Below are 26,072 nucleotides of genomic sequence, written 5' to 3'. Positions count from 1 at the left end.
TGGCGTACAGTATGTCATCAAATGTGATGTGGAATCATACAGAGGCACACTGTGACAGTTTCACCATTAACACTTAAAAGTGACACCAAGATTTCTCTCATTCTTGCCATAAAAGGATGCGGGATGCACAGTCTAACAGTTAAACACCACACAACACGTGTAAGAGGTGTGAGTGTGATGCCATTCTGTCACACGCTACAATGGGTTTTAGAGTCATTTTACTAAAGGAGACCCATTACATGATTGGACAACAGTGATTTTAGGCAAACTAGATTTTATTTGTATTTTTTTGTGGTGTGTCAAAACTATTACATTTTGATTCTAGTCTCAGAAGATTTACAATACAGTTACATTTTTAACTTTGATGACAGACTTTGCATGTGTTTGTCTGTGCACTGACATGTGAATGCACATTCAGGATTATAGATGACACAAACCAATAAACCACATACATTTTGGTCTCCCTTATGTCTTGTAATGCACTATTACGCATGAGAAAAATATACTTGAATGTACTAAAATACATATTTAAATTTGTATTATTTTTGTGCTAAATAAAATAATAAAATTGATACACTGCAAATATACTCTTCATTAAATGTATAGCACTATTATTCTATATTAAGTACAAAATTGGTGCTTTAAAATGACATTTAAATAAAGCTTTTTTAGTGCAGCCTTTTCACTTTTTTGTGTATTTACTTACATGGATGTTGTAACAGTAATAAAATATTAAAGATTACTAGTCTCTGTTGGCCCATTTGATCGATCTGATATGAACTCAACAGATATTAAATGTATGTAGGCCTACAGCTGTGATTGCACATTATTTAAAGTCTTTCATTCACTTACTTCTCAACTCGCTCTAAAAACTCACAAATAAAAGACAACAAATGCATCAAATCTATGTAAAAACGCCCAGCGTTGGCTGAGATGTTATTTCTGTAAGAACAATTTGAGAAACCACACCTAGGACAAATATAAAACCGTCCCACACAAACAAGCGAAAAATCCTAATCTGATTTAGATCACTATATGGGCGTCTATATCAGAAGACTACATAATAAACCTATTGCAGTTTATAAAATCGTCATTTCTTTTCACTTTCAGATTACATTCACATCCACTAGGTTATGTAGTCTGAGATACCTATAGAAATGGGGCAAGACGTTTGTCATACATGATCAAAGAGTCGCATTCAGGAAGTTAAAGGCTATTTAAGGCGAGTGTTTGGCTGCTAAGGCTCAAAACGGAGGCAGGTCGAGTGCTGTAGTTCATCTCTAGCGGAGCGCACGAGCACAGCGGACGCGCACAGCGCAACAGGTGAGTCTTAAAGTTATCACTGCGCTTCAAACTTAGCACGTAACAAACTTACAGTGAATGCTTATTCATTACTGGCACTATGATAAGACACAGGTACGCAATTATCTGAACTTTACGCAAATTAATTCTTCGCTTTGGATAAAGTGTCACTTATTTGCAAAAGCTAAGTGTGTCGATATAGATTTTACACGAGATTCGTAATGCATTTATGTAGCCAATGTCAGATTGTGGAGAAACTTCTGAATATAATTCTGTGCGCATAGCCGGTGCCCTTACGTTTTTCCATGCACATGAATTTGAATTTAGTTTATCTGTAAACCACGAATTTACTCAAAGAAAACGAGTCCTTTGAAAACATTTAAAACAAAATGTGTTTCTGTCGATTATTACTGGGTTTTTTTGTAATCAACATTGCATACATTGATGATTAAATAATGTAAGTGCATTATTGTACAGACAATTATAGCGATTTACTAAATTTTTATCTTCTATATAGCCTACCTACAGCTATTAATATTGCAATATATCAAAACAAACCCTGTACAAATACGAGAAAGACATATATTTGTAATTCTATACCTATTGGTCAATATGTAATGAGTTGCAAGAAAACAAATAGCTTACATTGTCTCGTTAAAACTGCTTATGGTCTAATTGGGCTCGGACTTAAAGGGATATTTCACCCAAAATGAAAATTCTGTCATCATTTACTCATTCTCATGTTGTTACAAACCTGTATAGATTTCTTTGTTCTGATGAACACAAAGGAAGATATTTTGAGAAATGTTTGTAACCAAAGCGTTCGTGGTATTCATTTTTTTCTACCATGGAAGTAAATGGGGTCCACAAACGGTTTGTTATACAGACATTTCTCAAAATATCTTATTCGTGTTCATCAGAACAAATACATTTATACAGGTTTGTAACAACATGAAAATGAGTAAATGATGACAAAATTTTCATTTTTGGGTGAACTATTCCTTTAATGTTCTTAGCCTCGACATCAGGTTATTATGGACCAAAACTAAACCAATTAGTTATACTGTGTGGGCAATAATACCATGGTTTCCATTTCCAGTCTGTTACTTGGACGTGTGTGCATCCATGACGTGAGACTGATATATCATGCAGAATGAGATCGGTTTACTAAATAAGGCTTTGAGATCAAGTTGCCGACGAACACAATAACAAAGTGTGCTATAAAGCAACTTGACTTGAAATCGCTTTGCGTTATTTTGTGCAGTTTTGATTGAAAAACTGAGTGATACCGAGATTTTTGAGTGAGTTCAGTAAAGATCAGGTGTATTTATTCACACTGGTGCAATTGCATGACGTTCAAATCAACTTTGCGGCACTTTCAGGTATAGGATTGGAGTGCCGTGAGTGATTGGTGACCCTGAACCTGATAACGAAGAGTAAACATGCCGAGGTCGTTTTTGGTGAAGAGCAAACGGGCGCACAGTTATCACCAACCCCGTTATCTGGACGACAACTACATCCAAATTGAGAAACTTTATACATGCCAAGGTAGGCCTATGAACTCCATATTAGCCGAATTAGAGATTTTAATTAGGCCTACAGGTCAATATGATATGTTCAAATTGTATTGGGTAATGCATTTGATTGTGTTTAGAAAGTCAAATGGTACAGGGCTCTGAGAACACAGTGGATGCGGGCGAGGATCCGGGTAACCATTCCCCAAAAGCCAGCATGGTGTGCACGGCGGATCAATCCTCTCAACAATCTCCACTGAGCTGCGAGGGCAGTGTGTGTGACCGCTCATCGGACTATGAGGACTTTTGGAGACCTCGGTCATCGAGAGAGTCTACAGGTTGGCAATTTATTTAGTATGGCAAAGCTCATTCATATTAAACTATAATGCTTGTGAAGGGTATTCATTCGTTACTTAAAATACATTTCACAGATATGGATAAATGCCCCGTGTCATCTCCGGACGACTCTCAGCCTTTCGACATGTCTTTCCGCCCTTATGTTTGGGCCCATTCAACATCCGAGCTCAGGCACCTCATTCAGTCTTGCAGTCGTGTTCCTGTCCCTGATTCAGAGACATCAATTGGGTTGTTTGATGCCATGGAAAGAAGGCCAGGTTCTCATCTCCTCATTGAACCAACCCAACCCAGCCGATTTTATCAGGACTATGGCTCTCTGAACACTAACCTGATGGATAGCAGCTTTTACGCAGATTTCAAGATGTCAAATAAAGGATCAGAGATTGATTCCGATTCGAATATACTGTGCAGCCGACTTCAACTAAACGCATCGTACAAATGCGTAAAATGCACTAAGGTACAAGAAATCAATGTCTTTTTTTAGTTTCGTATTTTTTTATTATCTTATAGACTGTAACAGTAAAAGGATTAGACATATCTCATATTTTATTATTATTTCCCACATTCTATAAGTAAAATAATGAAAACTTTATGAAATAACACGAAAAAAGTATAGTGTGATTAAAAGTATAGTGGCAGATGTGTTAATTAAATCTTATTTAACGTGTTTTTAATTTCTATTAAAGATCTGCCCCCCCCCCATATTCATGAGGTTTAGCCTGCTGTATGTTGGCTTTTCCATCCCTTTCCGGTCCAAATCAGCCATTTCGTAAACGAATAAATGGTTACGTAAAGAAATTCGTTTGTAGACAATTATATTTATATAGAAACGAATTCAAACATTAAAGCACAATAACCCATTAGATACATTGCATGTGTAACCTCTTTTGGCTGTACATAAGAAAGAATTTAATAAACAATGTTACTCTTTCAAACAGGTGTTTTCGACTCCACATGGGCTGGAGGTTCACGTGCGACGATCACACAGCGGCACGAGGCCTTTCGCATGTGAAATCTGCGGCAAAACGTTCGGCCACGCGGTCAGCCTGGAGCAACATAAAGCTGTCCATTCACAAGTAGGTTCGCATTCACATTACATTAATTAATGAAGACTCAAATATTAGCCTACAGACTCCTACTAATGACTTTTTTCCGTTAGGAGAGAGTCTTCAGCTGCAAAATTTGTGACAAAAGCTTCAAGAGGTCTTCCACTTTGTCCACGCACCTTCTCATCCACTCGGACACGAGACCATACCCCTGTCAGTACTGCGGCAAACGATTTCACCAGAAATCAGATATGAAGAAACACACGTTCATTCACACAGGTGCATTGTAATACACATTACACTGAATGGGACCTATACTGCTTATGCTTGCATTTGTAAAAAAGATGTAGCAACTTGACTTAGACATTATATTCTTTCTTCCTTGTTTTTAGGTGAAAAGCCGCACAAGTGTCAAGTGTGTGGCAAGGCCTTCAGTCAGAGTTCAAACCTCATCACACACAGCAGAAAGCACACGGGATTTAAGCCGTTTGGATGTGATCTGTGTAGCAAAGGCTTTCAGCGTAAAGTAGATCTGAGGAGACATAAAGAAACGCAGCATGGTCTCAAATAAGACCGTACAGACAATAAAATAAGTATTTTTATTTGTTTTGACACTATAGGTTGTAAAATTAGACGGGTTATGTTGTGTATGTGTGTGTGTGTGTTTTTTTATCTGTTTAATTGCCTAATTAATTTATTTGACGCATTTTATAACAAGATGTGATTTTTTCTGCAAAAGATAAATAAACTGATGCACAAATGATCATTTTATAGCATTTTTACTTTTACCAGACACTTGAATTAGGTCTACATTAAAGTGGGTTGCTGATTAAAGGAATAGGTGATATAGGTCAAGATGCACACAGTAAATAAATAAATCTTTAGTGTTTGCATTTCAATCTAATAGGCTACTTTAGTCAAGCACTATGTAATTAAGGGAAAAAAATTGATGTCGCCTTCGATGTCTCATTAATTTAAATACTGCTTAGGAAACGTCCTAAATTTGCATTTCTTAAAAGTGCGCACGAGTGATTCATAAAACGAAATGTATTCCTAGTACACATAGAAAGCGCGTGTAAGCATTGCGAGATCTATAAATCGCAAATGAGCTTAACATTTTGCGCAGGTGAACATTTGCAAATTTCCGCCTTTAAACGATGCCTAATCAATGTCACTGACACATAAAAACGCACCTTTCAATGTTTAAATAATTTCCAATCAACCTATTTCCAATCGGACCAGCATAAGTGCGTATGCTCAGACCCTGACGTGACGCTAAGCACTTTTCCACGTCAAATCAAAAAGAAGCTTTTATAAATATGTCCATACGCATATTTTTCGATTAAATCTGTGCATACGCACGCTTATAAATGAGGATCTTGTAGCCTTATTTATAAAATTCTGCGAAGAAAACGTCCTAAAATTGATCTTAAGTTCACTTTCAAAAGTGCGTACGTGTGATTCATAAAACGGACGTGCGCACAGAAAACGCGCATGTAGATGTGAAATCTATAAATCCCAAATTATATGCAGCTAAATAGTTTCAAATCTCTGCATTTAAACGGTGCCTAAATGTCACATAAAACTCACCTGTTAATGTTTAAACCCTTTTCAAGCAACAAGAATGTTTTTTTTTTTTCAAAAACCTGCAGCAATCGGACAAGCAAAAGTGCGTATACGTCTACTCAGACACTGACGTGACGCTAAGCACTTTTGCATGTAAAAGACAAAGATACGTTTTTATAAATATGGCCTTTTCCGTGGATTTTTGCGTACGCACACTTTACGATCAAATCTGTGCATACGCGCGCTTTATAAATGAGGTCATTGGTCTTTAAAAAATCAGTTAGGAGATTAGATTGGACATAGATATTTGGTGTTTTTATAAACATAATATACTCTGTTCGCACAATATTAACTTCTGTGCCAAACAAAATAGTGCAATATTTAACAACAACAACAACAACAAAGATCCATCAAAGATCCCCAAGGTTAATAAAAAAAAAGAGAGGTTTCAAAATTTCCTAATTAACACAGAATTGCATCTTCTTTTCTACAAGATGCACACCTTTTTGATCTACACTACAGGCCAATTCACCCTGGTCCAACACCAACAAACCCCAACATTCTAAAGTCTCATTTATTTTGATCCAACAACTGCCAACAGGGGTTTCATACTGACCCAGCAAACTTCAACAAATTGTTGGATCAGTGTGAATTGGCCTTACCAAACCCTGCCTTTTTTAAACAAAATGTTAGCTTTCTGTTAGTTCAGATTATTAAAATTATTCACATGTCTGACAGGCATTTATTTAATAAATTGTGATTCTGTGATGCTATACATTATACTTGTGGGGTGATTTGGGCTTTGAAGAGCAGCACAAGGCTGTGTAGATCTTCATCCTTTAGTTTCAGCTCTCTCATCAAAGAGGCAATGTACTCAAGTGATGATGGACTTGTCAGTGACTCTCTCAGCAGGGGTGACACTTCTGTTAACCTACAAAACAAAGTGCGTTTGGCATTAATGCCTCAAAGCATAACTAATAATCAGACAATAGGTAATAAAAATGATTTAATTTTCATAATTGTCTCTTCTACTGTTGACCACAAATATCAACAGGAATTAGAGACGGATTCGTTTTCCATCCAAGATCATAAATACTTTTATGCTCTAACCAGAAGTGGAGTAAACTATTCCAAGAAAAAAAAAATGACTCAATGCAAACTAGGATGGTATAAACACATGTTTGAGACTGGTTTCAAAAGTCACTCATCCATAGTTTTTTTTTTTCTAAGAGGAAAATGGGTTATTGCAGCAGCTCGGATTCAACCTGTTCTACTGTTTCTCTTGCTTTATCTATTATTTAACTGCTCTCGACAAAAGACCACAGGCCAATAGCACACCTGACATAAGGCAGAGAGAAGTGCGGATTCAAATTATTCATGAGGGGAAAATAACAGGCTCTCTGCTGATAAACAGATTGAAAGCTTTAAATGGGTCCCGAAACCTAATGAAGATGAGCAGACAAAAACACACTGCCTAAAACCATTAAATATGAAATCATAAAACAAGCAACAAACACAATCAAAGTTTTGTTATTGATAAAGAAATCGATTGGCTGCTTTAAATCGAGACATAATTTCACACATTATAATGCTATTTAGGTTATATATTTTTTTTATAGTTTTAAATATATCTCTTAAGTTAAGGCACTAAAGTGCAAATTGTTATTTTAAAAAATTCTCTCTAATAATCTTGAGGCAAAATAAATGTATTTCTCATTACACCACACATGGCGTGTCATCTCAAGACCCCCAGTTATTTTAGTTTATGAATTATTGCATGTTATTAAAAAGCATACACAAAAACATATATGGGCTCTCAGAACAGCACAATCTATAACCAGGAGAAGCATATTCTTTGCTTGCATGAAACATGAACAAATAAAGCCGTTTCAGGTGAACAAACTCAGTTAAACTGTGGAAATCATGCAGCAGCCAGTCAATAATAAATCAAAGCCATGTTTTAGGCAGATCTTTAAATTGAGAGTTGTTTACTCTGGCTTGTGTGTCGGCTTTTCAGGTGGAATGTTTCCCATGCTGTTACTGCAACATCACGGATCCACGGCAATCAGGCTGTGATAAGATACAGTATGAGCTCATGTTGACACAGACAGGGAGCAGCACGGATCTTTCCTTAGAGTTTAGGAGTTCTGTCAAGCATTCATAAACCTCAGGGAAGTCATACATGCCATCTGGCACAGTACAAACATAATTTTGTTGCCATTTCTGCCAAACACACACACACACACACGCACACACACACACACACACACACACACACACGTTTTCTTTACTAAGCACTACTAGAAGACTAGGAGCATGCTAACGCTGTGAACAGTGTGTGCTACATTACTAACTAGTTACAGTGATTGTCTACGGTTAAAAAGCCAGAAAAATATCTCGGATTCAATCCCACATACTCTGATTAAAACAAATGCTTTAATGCACAGGGAGTACCCCTGGATAAGTGTCTGCCAACTGCATTAAAACTCAGATATCTTTCATAAGCCTTTCTTCATCTCAACTCAAAGTGCTTGCAACACCAAGATCACAGGTTTGATTCCCAGGGAATGCATGTTCCCTAAAAAATATGTGGTGTAAATTCCCAGTAAGTGGCTTTGGATGAAAGCTTTTGGCAAATGCATTAGTGTAATGTAATGTAAGGTCCTCAATAGAAGCACAAATCTTTATCAATTAGGCAAACATTAACTTGGAGAATAAAGCAAATGCTTCCAAATCATATACACACAGACATAAATCACACGTCTCATAGCTTCGCAGAGTGTGTGTGTTCCTGAAGAGAAAACAATGCTCCCTGATTTCCTCAGCACTGTTCCTGTACTCTTGGTAAAGTCAGGCCATCCAGCTGTTCATCTTCCCTCCACATACTTTCACTGTCAGAGCACAGCAGGCCACCGAGATGCCATAAAGCCCCAATCAACAGTCATCAAAAGATAAACCTAAAGCATTATCTGCAATTGCAATAATCCGAGTCTATACGCGTAGACGTTAGAGTGGGGTTGGGGAAAATTCGTGCTGACCTCTAATGACAAACGCCAACACATGTGGCACTTTCCCATGCATGAGCAATGGCGAAAACCAAGCAGTAGTAGATAATTAGCTTAGTAATCTGAAGACCTGTTTAACATCTAAAAGATACAGGATATGTTGAGATCAAAACCTGGCTGGAATTTGTAAGCAGTGTAAATCCACACTTGCCGATGTTGGTGGAGAAGGGTTAGGGCATCACTTCACTATTATTATTATTGCTCATTCTATTGCATTGATCAACCCTTTCAAATCTTAAAGTTCAGTTCTTATAGTTCACCGGAAAATTATGTCATCAATTAATCAAGATGTTGCAAACTTTCAATTTAAATCTTGAAACTTTACTTTCTTTGTTCTGCTTAATAGAAATAAAGATATTTTGAAGAATGTTTAAACGGGCAGATCTGGGGGACATAGTAGAAAAAAATAATATGGAAGTGAATGGTGCCCCAGATCTGTTTGTGTTCAGCAGAAAAAATAAATGTATACAGTTTTTTCAGTGAACTTTATGGGGCGGTTTCCCGAACAGGGATTAGACTAGTCCTAGACTAAAATAAATTTAAGAGCTGTCCAAACTGAAAACACCTTGCACTGACATAACTTAAAATACATCAGTGTTTTTCCTCAAAATGCACACAAGTAATGTTTTTAGTAAGGCATGTTTGTTAAAACTAGTTATATTTCCTAATTAAACTAATGTCTAGTCCTGGTATAAGATAATTCTTGTCTGGAAAACCACCCATGTGTTATATAATTCTGTGCAACTTTGTGCTATGGACAAAGAGTGCAGGATGGGTTAATTAGCATTATAAATAATGAAAATGGTTCATCTGATCACATAAAAAAATGACAAGCTGCACATTTTTAGTCATCACTCATGTCCACAAACAGAGCAAATTTTCGCATTGAAGGTGATAAACGGATAAAATAACATTGAAATGTGACTTCTGCTTTGCTTCTAAGGTACCAAAAATGTCTTCATGTGATACTTACGCTGAAAGAAGAACCACTGCAATTAAAGTCCATTCGGGGCTTTTGTGAATGATATTTGTGTTTGTAAACCTAAAATACAAGAACAACTAATTAAATTAAAACAATCAATCACAATTCAAAAATGCACTTAATGATCTAAAAGAAAATCACTAGAGTCATAACAGTCAAAAGGACTTGCACTTTATAGGGAAATAAACTGCAATATCAAAGTCAAATTGCTTTAATCAGTGTTGTGTCTTTGTAGACCAGATGCTTGGATTTGGTGGCCCTAAACAAGACAAACTGAATTCCTGGAAGCAGGTTCAATCCAAGGGTGAAGTGCCCCTTCAGTAACATGGTAAATCACCTTCATAGTGTGACACACTACTTCCTGTTGACACCACCTCTGTTGCCAATTACAATTTATGATTTGTGAAACAAAATCCTTGTGATTCATGCCAAAACAGTCCATTGATAGACAAACGTAAACACTGATTTCTACCCCCGATTTTAAAATCATTGTTTGGAAAAGGTGGAACACCGGAAAACCATAAAATTGTTCTGAAATCAATGTTAAATAATTTTTGTCAGTATGAAGAAATCCTCATCCCAAATCTCAGTGTGTGATGTAGCTCACCTGAAAGTCCTAACCAGATTATTGATGTCATTGATGACATCACTTATTGTTAAGCACAGGGGTCCCACAACATCTCTCAAACTTTGGAAAGAGACAAAAACGTTATGTTAAATATCACACTGAGGGAAGCATAATATGAGTTACTAACTATTGGACTAAGCAGAAATACATTATCCATAAGTATAATAGTTAAGTTAGCTTTAAATAGTTTAACTGACAGCATTCTAAATTACAAACTAATGTCCATTTAGAATGGCCTATAAATCACTCTGATAAAACTGTCTATGAAATGCATACATAAAAAGTGTATAAAACAGTAGACATGATTCACAAACTGCTTATTGACACGGACCTTCTGCTGAGCTTCTCCACAACAATGCGTTTTTGAATCAGGTGCTGTGCATGCGAATCAACTAAAGGAAGAGGAGGATCTTTCCCACTGTCCTGTAAGAAAATTTCAACACACACAGCAGAAATGAATGATAAATGCTGCTAATTTCTTATTAAGATGTCCAATATGCTTGGATGCAGCACCCACAACAGGTGTGTTAAAGTAACTACAGACTACAAGAACAACTCCACAGTATTATTTGGGTGCTTAAAGGGATAGTTCAACCAAAAATTTTAATTCTGTCATCATTTACTCACTCTCATGTTGTTACAAACCTGTATTTCTTTGTTCTTATGAACACGAAGGAAGATATTTTTAGGAATGTTTATAAACAAACCAATCATGAGCCCCATTCACTTCCATACTAGAAAAAAATTATACTATAAGAAGTGAGTGGGGCTCATAAACAGTTTGGTTACAAACATTTCTCAAAATATCTTCCTTCCGGTTCATCAAAATAAAGAAATTTATACAGGTTTGTGACAACATGAGAGTAAGTAAATGTAATATAAAGGACACAACACTAAATTGCTTTTATTTTTAAGAAAAAAATAGAAATCACGTTTCTCTTTAATCACATTTTGAGTCATATGCTAGACCACCTTTCAAAAATTGTAAAACATTTTTTAAACAGTTTTAAAGAAATGCTAAATTTAAAAGAAATGCTAAATTTCTCACCTCTGTGCGAACACTTGTTTTGAACGACTCTTGCTCCAGCTCCTCAGGCAGAACACAAACTCCTTCATAAAACTCCTTCACTCTCATCTCCATCTGCTCAGTCTCTTTTCGCAGCTTTTCAAAATCAGGAGCAGGAGCACTGGGTCTGGCAGGCTCTCCACCCGAGTGTCCTAAGCCCTTCATCACCTCGGCCTCATCCAGGTCATCTTCATCCAGCTCCTCTTCACTGTCTTCTGCTTGTTGTGCCGTAGGCTCTGTAGCGTGATATGGACCATAAAGAAACTTCATGGTTTCTTCAGTTCTCCATTCCATAAAGGTTTGTCTTAGACGCTCCAACAGGCACAGACTGATGGCTTTAGGAGCCGATTTAGCTTTTTTATGATCCTTTAACAGATCTTTAAGGCCTGCAACTCCTCTCTTACTCATCCCTACCTGAGTAATGTTAAGACCACCAGAAGAAAGGGCAGTGTTTTCAATCTCAGGCTGGGAAGGGTTAGTAGTCACATTGTGACTGTCCTCTAGATTACACTGTTTCAAAAGCTCCCCAGTTTTATCAACATTCGATTCAACAGATGTGACTTTATCTGGTGTAGGCAGACAATCTGTGCTGGATCCTTCAGGGTCCTTCTGTGGTGAAGGGCCTTGAGAAGATCTGTTTACAACAATATCTTCAGCATGTTTTTCAGGACGTGCAGATTGCTTCTGTTTACCGCTTGGCTCATCATGATCACTCTGTCCATCTCTTTTGGGCAGTTTACCCCAGTGTACCCGTGCATGTTTATGTCGCCTAGAAACCACACTGGAGACAAAGCCTTGTTCAGTGTCACTGCTGTCACTCTGACTACAGGAAAGGGAGTCCCTCGGTGGCTCAGCAACGTTTTGGACAGGATCCTCAATGTCGGCTTCTGTTATAGGCTTTTCTTTCAACTTTACTTCTTGCCCGGAGCTGCCTCTATGGAGATACACGGATAAATTCAGTTATATTTTATATAGATACAATCCACAAGTTTTCTGAAAATATGAAACTTCTGGAAAACAGCTCTTACATGAGAAATTACAAACACTGCATACAAACCTGTCTCCATCTTTCATCAAGTTAATCTCAGGAGGGCTTTTATAAAAAAAAATGAACAAGCATGTTTTTTTAATGTAGAATATATCAAATAAAATAATATGATTAGAATTAGTAAGTAATTATTTTGATACATCAAATAAATTATTAATACTCATTTGACATACACATGACATTACCTTTCTTCCTTTCTGAGCCAAAGTGGAGTGTTTGGTATCTGGAGTTCAAAACATTTGGAGGCTTTGTAGCAGAAATTACTGCAAAAGCACTGAATGAATTGAACACAAAAGAAAATGTTGATGAACTTGTTTGCATCTGTTAAATCTGATTATTAAAATTTCAAAAAAAGACAATGAATTGAAAATCAAATTCATACCTTACGCTCTGTGATATCATAGACTTTATTGGTTTTGGTGGAAATTTTAAACTGCTGAGTTGGTACCTGAAATGCATTCATTTAATAAACTAACTGCATTCAGATCATTTAGATGCTATTAGATCAAAATAATAAAATGTGTTCTTACATTGTTGAGTTTATTTGAACAAATAGGATATCCACACAGTTTTGCTATGGACCGTTCTTCTACTGTGTCTTTGTAGTTGGCAGGAGTGATGTGCCTTACCTACAGCACAATATAACAGGATATTTTCTTCATTACATAGAACACGTGACTGTGCATATAACAGCTTATTAAAAATCTAACTGTTTAGAATGAAGGCTAAATAAGCTTACACAACTGATAAGGAACTCCTCTGTCACGTTGTCTTCCAGAAGTCTCTCAACAATCTGCAGGGCTTTGCGTTCATGTTCAAGTTTCTCTCTGAGGGTCTCTTTAAGAGCCTCTCTCCTGTACAAGATTACACTTACGCGTTCAAAGTCAAACTCACCCAAATTGTTTGACAAAACTTTTTTAATGATGACACAAAGCAATGCATGTTTTTTCAAGTGTACAAAAACTTGGGTCAACGCACCTTTTCGCTTCATCTGCAGCTGATCTCGTTTGGGTTCCTTTTCCGCCTAAAAGCAAAGAAAGAGGACAAAGATGTATTGTCCATTAACATAAATTTGTTACATTTCTTTATGCATACTAAAAATCCACACAAGTCATCATATCTCACTTTTCTTCTTTGGTTTTGAGGATCGGATCTTTCTCGTGTCTTCACCGGCTTCCATGCTTCTGTTCTCAAAACAAACCTCTTCCGCATACGTCACAAAACATACACTACGGCAAGCCGTCAGTGACACGCTTCAACCCGCCGCCGTTCCCAAACATGCGGTTCTGCTTAAAAAAAAGCAGCTGTAAGTACATGCGCTTTTCGTTTAGTATTTTTTTTCTATTAATGTACATACTGGCAACTAAGTAAGTTAACAGCCATGCTTATACAATGCTACGCGAAAGCATGTTTTTCTTTTAAACAGTTGATTTTTGCAAGCACGTCGTAAAAAGAGTTTAACGTTAGCTATCAAGCTAACGTTAACCAGCTTTAGATTTAAAAACGTATGCAGTCTCATTATGAAAAATCGGTTGTCTTTTTTGTTTGCTGTGTTTGATAGAGCTGGAAAGTGATTTTCTCCTCGTTTCTTTATAAAGATGCTATGATGGATCGATTAAACGTTACTGTAGTATACCATATGATATGTGATGCATCTTATCTAAGTGACCTATTAAACAATATGATAATGTGATCGTTTCATTATACAGAGAGTCTTGATCAAAGAATACGCTTCAGACCATTGTGATGGCTCTGGAACAGCTCAGTGATGTAGTCCAGAGATGTGTAAGTGTCTGGATACGCATGCATTTATACAATATTCACAAATGGCAGTCATAGTCATGTGTTCTGTCTCTTTTTTTAGCAAGCAATCAAGGATGAAAGCTTTTCACCGGAGGATTATGATTTATTCCTCACTGCAGGAAGAACCTGCATAGAGCAAGGTGACAGTGCTCAAGTTCTCAGCATTCTGGTTGATGAGAAGAACGAGGTGAAGAGGAAGCTATCTTGTCTATATTGTGATGTGTGGAAAGTTTCTTGATGGTCAAATGTTGTAAACTTCCCACGTTTCTTCTCTTTTCATTAAAGAACATTGTGAGGTGCATGGGCTGGAATCTACTGGGTCCACTGGTGCAGATCCTATTGAAGAAGGAAGACAAAAACCTTCTGCACTGTCATGCAATTTTGTCACATCTACTGGAGGTTATTTTTTGTCATATTCTGAAACCTTAATGAGCCGTTTGGTCACGAATCACATGAACTTTCCATACTGCTTTGCTTTCAACTTAGCAAGGTTGCTCTTTGAAACAGGTTTGCAGTCCTAAAGAGCTGCTGGTGGGTTTGCTGGAGCAGATAGAGGATGCTGACTCCAACTCTATTGCTGACACGGTTACTCTTCTCCTTAAGCAACTACAAACAGGTGAATGTTCTTTTAAAGATAGTTCACCCAAAAATTCTGTCGTTATTTTCTCATCCTTGTGTTGATTTAAACCTGTATGAATTTCTTTTTTCTGATAAACACAAAAGAAAATAGTTTTATAAATGATGGTTAGCACACATCTGATTGTAACCATTGACTTCCATAATAGGAAAATAAATATTATGGAAGAATTGTGATAAATGCTGAAAAAAATATTTTTATGATGGTAAGAACACAATCTAGGGATGCATAATGATTAATCTATAGCAGAATAAAAGTTTTTGTTTACATCATATATGTGTTTGAACTGTGTATAATAACTTTGTATAGATAAAGGCACACACATGCATGTATATATTTAAGAAATGTTTACATGTGTATATAAATGTTTATATTTATGTATAATTTATTATATAAAATATTATATATAAATATTTAATATATAAATATTGATTATTTTTTAATTACATGCATTATTATACACAGTTCACACACACATATATGATGTAAACAAAAACTTTTATTGTGCTATAGATTAATCGCGATTAAATCGCGATTGATTTCGTTGTCATCTATTTATGTATTTTTTTGAGCCTTTTTACCTTAAAAAGTAGTGAGAGAAAGGAAGTGGGATTTGGACATGACCTAGGGTGGACTTATGAGCCAACAGTGCTCAGGTCATGAGCATGTGAATACAACATCCCTGCCATTGTCATCAAATCCAGGGGTTTCCAAACTGGGAATAGTGGGATATGGTGGGTTGTGCAAAGTCACTTGGCTGTTGTAGTTAATGACACAAAAAATGTGTCCCATTTATGACAATCAATGTGACAATGGCTTTGATGTCAGGTATTTTGAGATTGCAATTAAACTTATATTTAAAATATAAAATTACTCTCTTCTAAAAGAGAACAAATTTCTTCTTCCATTGTATTTTTTCTCTGCATATTTCTATAATTTTTTTTTAGATAGATTAGAGTCTAAGTGTGTGTAGAGTCTAAAGGGGGTCGCACACTGGACGCGCAGCACCGCGCCGTTCTAAAAAAATCAAACACATTGTTTTCTATGAGTCCGCGGAGCCCAGCTACGACTTAGGAAGTTCCTATAATCCCTGTCGCGCCACAGAGCGCCACTCACATAGTTAAACATTAAATAACATCATATTTGTCCCAAATCATTAACGATTAACATTAGCTGCTAACTTATATTTAGCATTTTGAAGTAGACGCTATCTGACTAAGCTTGCGCTATTTAATGTACACTTCCGGTTCTACGATACCTCTGAGTTGTCCTAGACACGACGGGGTGCTGAGCTGCGCGTCCGGTGTGTGACCCTCTTAAGTGTGTTGTAGAATTATTTGTTTGCAAACCCCTGATGAAGGAATATGAAAAATTGCTGCATTGCTAAAAAACTCAAGAGTCAACCTTACTATTTCACTAGTAGGTTATAGGATGACCAGTTAACCATTGATTCGTTACCTACCAATTTCCCCATATAGTGCTGCTGAGGCTGGGTGTAAAGAAGGCCTCATCTGTGGGCATGGCTCTGTCTACGCTACTCAGTCAAGTGGCCAGACTGCCGGTGCCCATCACCAAAGAGCAGGAAGAAGACGATGTTTTCGGCTTGTGTCGCTGCTGCACAGCTCTTCTAGAATTTGTAAAGCCGTTTGTTGACGAGGTCAAGGAAGTTATCAAAGATAACAACAGAAAATCCAAGGACAATGAACTCAGAGTGGAGCTGCTTAAGTTGTAGGTATCTGATTATGTAGTTGTGCCTAAAGATGAGCAGTTGTATCATTACTGATTTAAAAGCATGTGGAAGATGGACATGCTTATCATTTGTTGTTCTTTTTTATAACCAGCTGCATGAAGAGCCTGAGTGAGCCTCTCCTGCAGGTCCATTTAAAAGATCCAGATACGCTTCAAAAGTCCCCTCTGAGGGAATTTGCTACAGAGATTCTGGTAATGTTGTAATAACTTCAATAAAGTTTTGCGCAAAGTGTGCAAATTGCATAGATGATGACAAAATATCAAACCAAGTGACATCTGCAAACAAGTGATGCTAAGCCTTTACTTTTCAATCTTATTTTGTTATACCCAGACAATATTTTGCTTAAAAACAACACGTGTGCTCTATAAATGGTGCTTAGTTTGATATTTTGTTATCCATTACAATAATATGCATGCCCAAATAAATGTTGGGGTTCCTGTATATTAATGCTGTTATGACTAATGCTTGTTATGTTCCCTATCTACAGTTAATTTTGACACATATTGGGGAGTCACTCCCTGATTTGTTAAGTCGTAATATACTGAAGAGAAGGGAGGTGCCAGGCTTTCTTGAAGAGGAGGTCAGATATCCAAAGGAGTCATTGGCCTGCATGTCTCACCTGCTCTTTGTGAATCATATTGCCATGGATATTTTTCCAGCTGTTCTCAGGTACAGAAAGAAACTATTAAGTATTTGTTTTTTACAAATGAACAGATTCAATGCTTGAAAAATCTTTTTGAATTCTTTTGCTTATTTTTCAGCCCTGTTTTTGTGCTTCAGTGCAACATGGAATATGTCGAGCTGCTCTTAAGCAGGTAAACAGGCAGTTAAGTTTTTCAATATTTTACTGTGTTGTTACATCAACTTAGATTAATTAATACATACCTATCTTTTTTCAATGTGTGCACTTAATCTTTGTACAGCTCGTCGTGAATGTGTTAGCATTTGGCTTAGCCCCATTCATTCCTTAGGATCAATGGGATGGATTTAGAAGCTACCAAACACTTCCAAGCTTTCCATATTTAACTTATTCCCCACCAGCCATTTTTTGAAAAGTTGCCTGCCAGCATTTTTTGTGATTTTTACAAAACTATCACATAATGCCTTCCAGGAAAATTTTCTTCTAAAAAAATATAAACATGCAAATACATCAAATAAAAGACACAGAACCTCTACTTTCAACAAACAATAAACAAACAAACAAAACAGAAAAACACATTTCATTCTATCTATATTTTTTTCTCTATAAACTCTTAAATATGGGCATTTTTGTGAAGGAAGTTTGTTAGAGATCAGATTCAGAACAATTATCAAAACATACACAGAGTTTAACTCTTTCACCGCCAGCGTTTTTTTAAAAAGTTGCCAGCCAGCACCAGCGTTTTTCATGATTTTCATCAAAGTTTAATGCCTTCCGGAAAAAGTTCTTCTTTAAATATATAAACATACAACATACCAAATGAAAGAACAGACCCTCTGCTTTCAAACAAAAAAAAACGTTTCATCCTACCTTCAGTGGTTCTTTTGTAATCAGCTTTTGAATATGGGTAGGTTTCTTTAAAAACACCACATTTTGAGCAAAAAGCAGAGATAATTCCATTTTTGTGACGGACTTTTCATAGAGGTCCCATTGAGAGCGATCTTTAAAACAGACACGGACATGCAGCCGCTTGCCATAGGGCAATACTTCTGGGTTTAAAAAGTTGCGGAAGGATAATAGCGGTATTGCGGAAAGACGGAAAATCTCGTCATTGGCGGGGAAGCATTTTCTCTTAATTGACGAGATATCTCGTCAATGGCGGTGAAAGAGTTTAAATTTGTAAATAACGTTTTATTTTCATAAATTGGGTAAGTGCGCTGTAATAATCGCGGTATTGCAGATTAACATAAAAATACACCAGGAACACGTTTTTATGCAAACTTTTTCTCTTAATTGACGAGATCACTCATCAGTGGTGGGGAAAGAGTTAAAGACTGTTACATGAGTAGTTACACAAGTAAGGTGGCACAAAATAAAATGTGGCGATTTTTATTGTTTGGCGGAAGAGCACTTCAACCTCGGGCACAGTAATATTAATGGAAGTTTGAGGGGGAGGGAGAGGGGGAGTAGTCAGGAGTGATGATGTTAACTGTGCGCCGAGGTCGAAGTGCTGAAAACTAAGTGCTCTTCCGCCATACGATATAGTTCTCATTTTTTATCTGCTTAAAAAATCGTCATGTTTTATTTTGTGCCACCATACTTACTCGTGTAACTACTCGTGTAACAGTCTTTAAATACGGAAAACATGGAAGTGTTTGGTGGCTTCTAAATTCATGCCTGTTTGGATCCTAAGGAATGAATGGGGCTAGGCTAAATGCTAACACATTCACGACGTGCTGTACAAAGATTAAGTGCACGACTTTAATTACGATTGGTATGTATTAATTAATCTAAGTTGATGTAAGAACATAGTAAACATTTTTTAAATGGTGGTGTTTTCCTTTAAGTGAATGTAAATCTAAATGTACTGCATTTTGTTTTTCTCCTGTCACTGTGCATTTTTGTCTTATTCACAGAACTGAAGAATCCCGTCTCCAGAAAGGATTGGTAAGAGTGTTTATTAAAACATATAAACATATTGCATTGTATTTACATGCATGATTAGATCTTCTTCAGTTATAATTAATGACTTATAATGCTTATTGCATCACATTACAATATTCCTTTAATTCTTTCACCAGGAATTATATGAGAAAAGTCTTGTAAGAGTTGAAGATAATAGTCTACATGTGGATCTTTTGGAGCTGAAAACATTTTTCAGCGTTCCACAGGTAAACAATTACAAACTCACACTACTCTGCCATGACTTATACATTTTACAAAACTGATTTGTTCTTGTTCTGATAGATATTTTGGTTCTAAGATTTTCTGTTTTTTTTAGAACCTTGTTAAAGTTATGACACTGTGTCCAGACCAGAATTTGGTAAGTGAGCAAGTTGGCAATAGATTGTTTGTGTTATTATAATATATTATATAATTGTGTTTCTACTCTTACCACCATAGAGAACTAATGGCCTTAAAGTGTTTCAGCTGAATATTGACAAATTCAGCACTGAGGCCAAATATAAGTTCTTCAGGTGAGATTTTATTATTAGATGCAACACAACACTTAAAGGTGACATAGAATGATTGAACGGGGTATTTATCCTTGTTCTGTGATGTGACATGTAGACAAAATTTTTTATGTTTGGGTCTGTAATGCCTTAGAAGCTTCCTAAAACCCTCTCTAAGAGGGTATTTTAAACAAGTAGTTTTGCACCTATTTGGCTCCCCCTACTTGCTTAACTTGCAATCTCATTACTGATTGGCTGACTTTGCTGCCACTCAAAAAATGTAGCCAATTATTTTAAAGTGGAGGTGCAGTGAGATGCCTTTGATGTCATAAGCATCAGTTTTTCAGATTGGGCCGTTTTCTGGCTGACATTTCTAAAAGAGGAATTTCTATGAGACTGAGATGTTTAGCATGTCTAGCACTTTTTGAATGTTTGTGAATGCGGGTAGACTACCATTATTCAACAAAGACAAGGTAAAAATGGTTTTTCATTCTCTGTCCCCTTTAAAAAAAACATACCATGATATCAAAGTACGATGATGCCCTCAGGTGGTAATACAGTTGTACTGTAATCTAAAGTACTGTAGTAATACAAAGGTGCATACATGTTGTTTCCCATAAACATTTTATTACTAAGCCATAGTATTTTTTGCTAGTTTTGTAATATATGGTGTCTGTTTTCAGAGGCATGTTGAAAACAAGTCATCATGCTGGTGTTGAGGGATATATAATCAAAAACATCAGGCATCAGATAGACTTCTCCCTTAAGGTATGGTAATAATGATAGTATAATGGTTAATGAAGTAATATGTCTTGATTTACAATTAATATCCATCAAATTGTCATTGTATTAATCAGCCATGTAACGGTAATGATTGGTTCCTGGGTAAACATCTGCTGCCTCTGCTGCGGTTAGTGTTGTGCCTTCCACAGGGACCAGAAACAGACCTTCTGCAAAACTTAGACCGGTGAGATCCGCTTTACAAACCATTCATTCCACCTACAAGGAATCATTTGATTAAACAAAATTGCTATCTGTATTCAACAGGATCATGGAGTCGCTTAACCTCATCCGATACATGCTCCTCCGAGATAAAGAATGGGAGAACGAGGTAAGTAAAGTATTGTAATAGCATCCTGTAAATACAAGACAAAAACTCAGTGATCATATGAATGTCACGTAATATGTTTTACAGACAGGAATATGGACTGAGCTTTATAAGATTGAGGATAACTACCTGAAGCCTCTGCGTACTGGCCTGAACCTGTCTAAAGCACATTATGAGGCAGAACTGAACAGCACTAAAGAGAATAAGAGGCTCACGTCAAAAGGTAACTGTACCTTACACACATTTATGTGTTAAAGGGGACAGAGAATGAAAAACCATTTTTACCTTGTCTTTGTTGAATAATGGTAGTCTACCCGCATTCACAAACATACAAAAAGTGCTAAACATCTCAGTCTCATAGAAATTCCTCTTTTAGAAATGTCAGCCAGAAAATGGCCCAATCTGAAAAACTGATGCTTATGACATCACAGGCATCTAACTGCCCCTCCACTTTAAAATAATTGGCTACATTTTTTGAGTGGCAGCAAAGTCAGCCAATCAGTAATGGGATTGCAAGTTAAGCCAGTAGGCGGAGCCAAATAGGTGCAAAACCACTTGTTTAAAATCCCCCACCCTAATAGGGCTATCTACAAGGATAAATACCCCGTTCAATCATTCTATGTCACCTTTAAACCTACGTATGAACTAGGAATGCGGGCGGGTTCACCTTTGCTGTGGGCGGGAGTGGGCGGTCAGAATTCTTTTGCGGGAGACCTGCGGGTCCCGGTGGGATTTTGCATGTAATAGAAATGGGGTCAACACATGAAGTTGAAAAGAAAATTAAGCTAAATATTATGTGGGACATACCGTGGCAACTTCGGGGAGCACATGCCCAATGCTGTTATACACTATGTGCCTCGCGTCTGGAAGAACTGGTGAGCACTAGTGACAAATCAGGTTGTTAATAGTTAAACTGTTTGTTTGGTTGTTTAATTAATCATTTGGTGCGTGTGTATCATGCAGTATACATTTGAAAACTGAGGTTTTGTTTTAACGTTTAATGTTACAAAACACTGCTTAAAAAATTATGTCATTTTAACTGCTTAAAACCTCACGAGTCAAATCCTTGGTTTCAATGCGGTCGTTAGTACGAATTCAGTACTGTTTGATCTTACAGAAATTATAGTATAGCAAATATTATACTCTAACCCCAAACGCAAGCAAAGTTTAAAGTTTGAGGACATGACAAAGTACGCTATCAACCAGACTCGAAACACCAAGAGCAAACGAAAAAACATAGGCTATAACAGACTGCACGATCGGCATATGAATATCTTCTTTATTTGGTTTGACATGTTTTTATGAAGAAAGACAACCATATTTAGCCTACTTGCTCCGGTGAAAGCCTGTTCTTAATGCCAGCGGAGAAAACTCTGCTTAAACAGGCATTTGCAGTTCCGCTTCATTTTCTATACAGAGCACCGCATATAATAAATGTTCTCCGTTTCGTTTTCCATGTCTGTCTCGTTTAGCTGTAATAACAAAATTAAATAAGCCATAACAAGAAGCTAACAAATCTCTCATGATGCGCGCTGATGCGGCGGAGAAGCACGTCTAAATTAAACCTGAGCCGGTGGACAAAAACAGACAACCCGGTGTTAAAACTCTAAATACTTAAATAAGTCTGCGATCTGAATTGCCAAAACAATCAGACATACAAACAAATACATTTTCATGTATATGTAATTTATATTTGATGTATATTTACATTAAAGACTGTAAAAGACAATACATGAAGTGAAAACATATAGTAGCATTTACCCTGCGGTGGTGCATTAAAAACAAACAAACTAACATTGCAATAGCATATTTTCCATTAGAATTATTATTGCAGATCAAATATTCGACCATTCGTGCACATCCCTAATTTTAAACACAATAGTGTTGAAAGTCTGTTATTCTGGATGTTAATCTGAACCAATGTTTTGTATGAGCATGCATTTGTGTACAGTTTTCACAAGCTCTGAGAAACTCTGCGGGAGCGGGCGGGAGTGGACACAAATATTGCGGGCGCGGACGGGAGTGGAACACGCAGGTTGCGGGAGCGGGCGGGACTGGTCATAAATTCAGCGGGGGCGGGCGGGCGCGGGTTTAAAAAAACAGTCCCGCGCAGGGCTCTATTCTGTATTGGCAGATTAAAGCAATATTTCCCACTTCTGTGTAAATACTTTTTCGATTGGCTGACAATGACAACAGGATTGCCGTTTGTATGCTCTGCACTTCTAGGATTTCACAACATTTACATTTTACATTTATTCATTTAGCTGATGCTTTTATCCAAAGCGACTTACAATTGCTATATATATATGTCAGAGGTCGCACGCCTCTGGATCAACTAGGGATTAAGTGTCTTGCTCAGAGACACAATGGTGTGTCACAGTGGATTCGAACCCAGGTCTCTCACACCAAAGGAGTGTGTCTTATCCACTGCACCATCACCACAACATAATCATTTAAAACAAGGAGTTGAAGGCAAAAATATCTATATGGTAGACGTTATTCTAAGTCATCAAATATAATTTTTTTGGCATGGAAATATTGTATCGATGCATTTTTAGTGTGAACGTTTTAGCACAAAATCATAATTCATCATATAGCACACAAAAATCAGAAATTCATGGTGCCCTTAGAAATATAGAGCTCAGTGTTCAGCCCGAATAACTGAGTAACTACAAAATGACTTTTTCATTAATAGTGTGTGTTAACGCTAAATGTTTTTTAAAGTATATAGATAAATTTGCACCTGTATAGGTGAGGTTGTGCAGAAAGCCTTTATGCCGAGATGGTTTGGGTGTGCATTATGCAAAATACTAAATGTGGGTTAACGGTTCCACATTATTAAAGACTTGGATACACACTTTCTAAATAATATTATTATTAAGTGCATTTTGTATGACCCATTTTGTTATATTTAACAGAATCTAAAACATCCGTTTGCTCAGTAACTGTTGGCAGTGAGACGCTACCAAACATGACACCAGAGATGCAGATAAAGGTAAGTTTTTACACATCAATGTGCTTTTATGTGGTCCAGTATTGGGGTCGACCTGGCTGATTATTGGTGCTGATATTAAGCATAAAAATAATTGAACTTTGAAATACGGTATCTGACTCTGATGCCTTTGTTGTAAATCATCAATCCCCCCACCGCCCATCTGTTGTTATTGTTAACAGATAGGGTTAAAAGCATTTGAAAGAAAGTGTCTAAGCCCTTGTTGTTTTTAATTTTGACATTTTTTTACATCAGACATATATGGATCATGACATGCATATTTTTGTGTCCCGGGCATTGTGTACTACAAAAATAACTTGATAGATTTATGTTACGTATTCTATAAAACCTATTTATTTTAAATACATTTTCAGTATTTTTTATAATAAAAAAAAAGTTTTGGTCTCTCAAACTTGTAAAATGGCAGGTGAGGGACCTGTCTGTACAAATTAGTAGTGTAAGATAACTGTTAAAAATTGTGTTTTAAAATAAAAAATTCATAATAAGATACTTTGGCATTTTTTATATTTGAGACCTTTTCCTATAAATGTTTTTCTACAAATATCAGTAGTTTAAATAAAAATGTTTGATATCATATTCTTAAATGTCAAGGTAATACAACTGCATATATGTATAAACAGTGAACACATCATCCAGTGATTTCCAGGTGGTCTTTATAGCTGACTGAAAAGTTTGAAAATTTCTCTCAAATATTTTATGAAACACATTTAATTGTATTTAAAAAGTGGATGTAATAAATTTGATTTCACAGGCAAAAGCTTATACCAGCATCCGAATAGAAGTCTGTTAAATGTAAATTCATGGCAGAGGTCAGGTGGTGCAATCAAAAAGCCAAGGTTTAAGAGTTTACAAGATAATAAAAATATTGAGATAAATAATTTTAATAAGCTAATAATTTTATTAAATGCAAGTTAAGGTTGTCTATAATTATTGTACTTTTTTAAATAATTGTTCTTAAATGTATAGGTTATCAAAAAACACAATCAGCACAACACAGGGAGCACATTTAAACTTTTCTGGCAAACCGACAAAGATTGGTTGTACCACCAGACATTTTTTTAATATGGATATAAAAAAATCATAAAAAATAATCAAATGTGCTAAGATGTGGTTCAATAAACACATTGTTCCTGACTCTAAAATATTCATTACATTACAAAAACAAAAAAAAAATGTTTTTAGGAGCTTGTTTTGTCATTGACCCATATATCAGTGCAAAACATCGGTTATCAGTCAACTTAAATCTGTAATAATCAATATAGGCCTAAAAAACACATCGGTCAACCCCTACTATTTTTTTGTATTCATTTGACCCTCTGGAGATGTAATAATTCATGCTTTTGTTTTACATCAGGTTCTGCAGTCAGCCCTCTTTACATTTGACTTGATGGAGAGTGTGTTGGTGAGAATTGAGGAAATCATTGAAGCAAAAGACAGACCTGTGTCATGAACCCAACAGGGTCAAACCCTACTGTTAGAGACTTTATGACAGGATCTTTTCTTGCAGGTAATACCTCTGAAAATACCAAATCCTTCAAGGAACCTACAACTCATCCAAATGGGAAGTTTTCTGATAGCACCGGGTCTAAACTTGATGCCAACCACTGATTACATGTCATTAGCTTTAGACACATTATCCACATCTGTTATTCAGTACAATTGTCAGCATAGGCCACAATCACTTTTCTTTGCAGATTAAAGTGTTCAGTACTATTATAATAATAGTAATGTCAAAGTTTTCAATTCCTCAATGATACATTTCAAGGATTTCATCCCTGAACTGATAGCATTATGTGCTTCTATTGTACATAAGGATACTGATGTAGAAAATTGTCATTACGTCACAAATAATTTGACAGTTGTGTGACATTACATTAAACATGTTTATTATTATTTGTTGATAGGCTTGAAATGTTCATCTTACTATGTGTCATTCACATAAACACTTAACTATGCAAAAACGTTGCATGTTATTTGTTCGAGCTGTTTGTAGCTATAAAATCCTCTGTGTTAGCGAAAATTCTTATTGGCAGTGTTGTTTTCTGATTTTGCTACATGAAATGATCCATCAAGCTTTGAATAAGAGTTTTTCCC

General features: G+C 36.4%; 3 protein-coding genes across 6 annotated transcripts; 2 read left to right on the top strand and 1 right to left on the bottom strand.

Annotated features, from left to right (window-relative positions):
• The first annotated feature begins 1,256 nt into the window (after positions 1 to 1,256).
• gfi1aa (growth factor independent 1A transcription repressor a) lies at positions 1,257 to 4,983 on the top strand. Of its 2 annotated transcripts, XM_065275980.1 has the most exons (7): positions 1,257 to 1,323; positions 2,685 to 2,850; positions 2,957 to 3,154; positions 3,248 to 3,630; positions 4,112 to 4,249; positions 4,333 to 4,498; positions 4,612 to 4,983. In XM_065275980.1, the coding sequence occupies exons 2-7, from the start codon at positions 2,745 to 2,747 to the stop codon at positions 4,788 to 4,790; spliced, it is 1,170 nt and encodes a 389-aa protein (XP_065132052.1). In that variant the 5' UTR covers positions 1,257 to 1,323; positions 2,685 to 2,744; the 3' UTR covers positions 4,791 to 4,983. The 2 variants fall into 2 exon arrangements, with proteins under 2 accessions (XP_065132052.1, XP_073671062.1); XM_073814961.1 differs by lacking the exon at positions 1,257 to 1,323 and having other exon boundaries at positions 2,301 to 2,850.
• On the bottom strand, positions 4,865 to 13,831 carry rpap2 (RNA polymerase II associated protein 2). Its single transcript, XM_065275968.2, has 12 exons — positions 13,700 to 13,831; positions 13,553 to 13,598; positions 13,314 to 13,428; positions 13,105 to 13,203; positions 12,957 to 13,022; positions 12,760 to 12,848; positions 12,584 to 12,619; positions 11,509 to 12,460; positions 10,792 to 10,883; positions 10,440 to 10,520; positions 9,824 to 9,892; positions 4,865 to 6,716 (listed from the first exon to the last, which is right to left on the bottom strand). The coding sequence occupies exons 1-12, from the start codon at positions 13,752 to 13,754 to the stop codon at positions 6,563 to 6,565; spliced, it is 1,854 nt and encodes a 617-aa protein (XP_065132040.1). The 5' UTR covers positions 13,755 to 13,831; the 3' UTR covers positions 4,865 to 6,562.
• Positions 13,827 to 26,072, top strand: glmna (glomulin, FKBP associated protein a). 3 transcript variants are annotated; one of them, XM_065275970.1, is made up of 19 exons: positions 13,827 to 13,880; positions 14,284 to 14,359; positions 14,439 to 14,564; positions 14,663 to 14,776; positions 14,885 to 14,993; positions 16,493 to 16,742; positions 16,856 to 16,955; positions 17,252 to 17,433; positions 17,526 to 17,579; positions 19,321 to 19,351; positions 19,486 to 19,575; positions 19,686 to 19,727; positions 19,808 to 19,881; positions 20,541 to 20,625; positions 20,715 to 20,824; positions 20,905 to 20,968; positions 21,053 to 21,188; positions 23,884 to 23,960; positions 25,333 to 26,072. In XM_065275970.1, the coding sequence occupies exons 2-19, from the start codon at positions 14,321 to 14,323 to the stop codon at positions 25,426 to 25,428; spliced, it is 1,779 nt and encodes a 592-aa protein (XP_065132042.1). In that variant the 5' UTR covers positions 13,827 to 13,880; positions 14,284 to 14,320; the 3' UTR covers positions 25,429 to 26,072. The 3 variants fall into 3 exon arrangements, with proteins under 3 accessions (XP_065132042.1, XP_065132041.1, XP_065132044.1); XM_065275969.2 differs by having other exon boundaries at positions 13,860 to 13,941; XM_065275972.1 differs by lacking the exon at positions 13,827 to 13,880 and having other exon boundaries at positions 14,497 to 14,564.

The sequence above is a fragment of the Paramisgurnus dabryanus genome, chromosome 6 (assembly GCF_030506205.2).
Source record: "Paramisgurnus dabryanus chromosome 6, PD_genome_1.1, whole genome shotgun sequence".
Classification (NCBI taxonomy): domain Eukaryota; kingdom Metazoa; phylum Chordata; class Actinopteri; order Cypriniformes; family Cobitidae; genus Paramisgurnus; species Paramisgurnus dabryanus.
The sequence above is the reverse complement of the archived record's forward strand: the minus strand, read 5'-3'. Positions and strand labels throughout refer to the sequence as shown.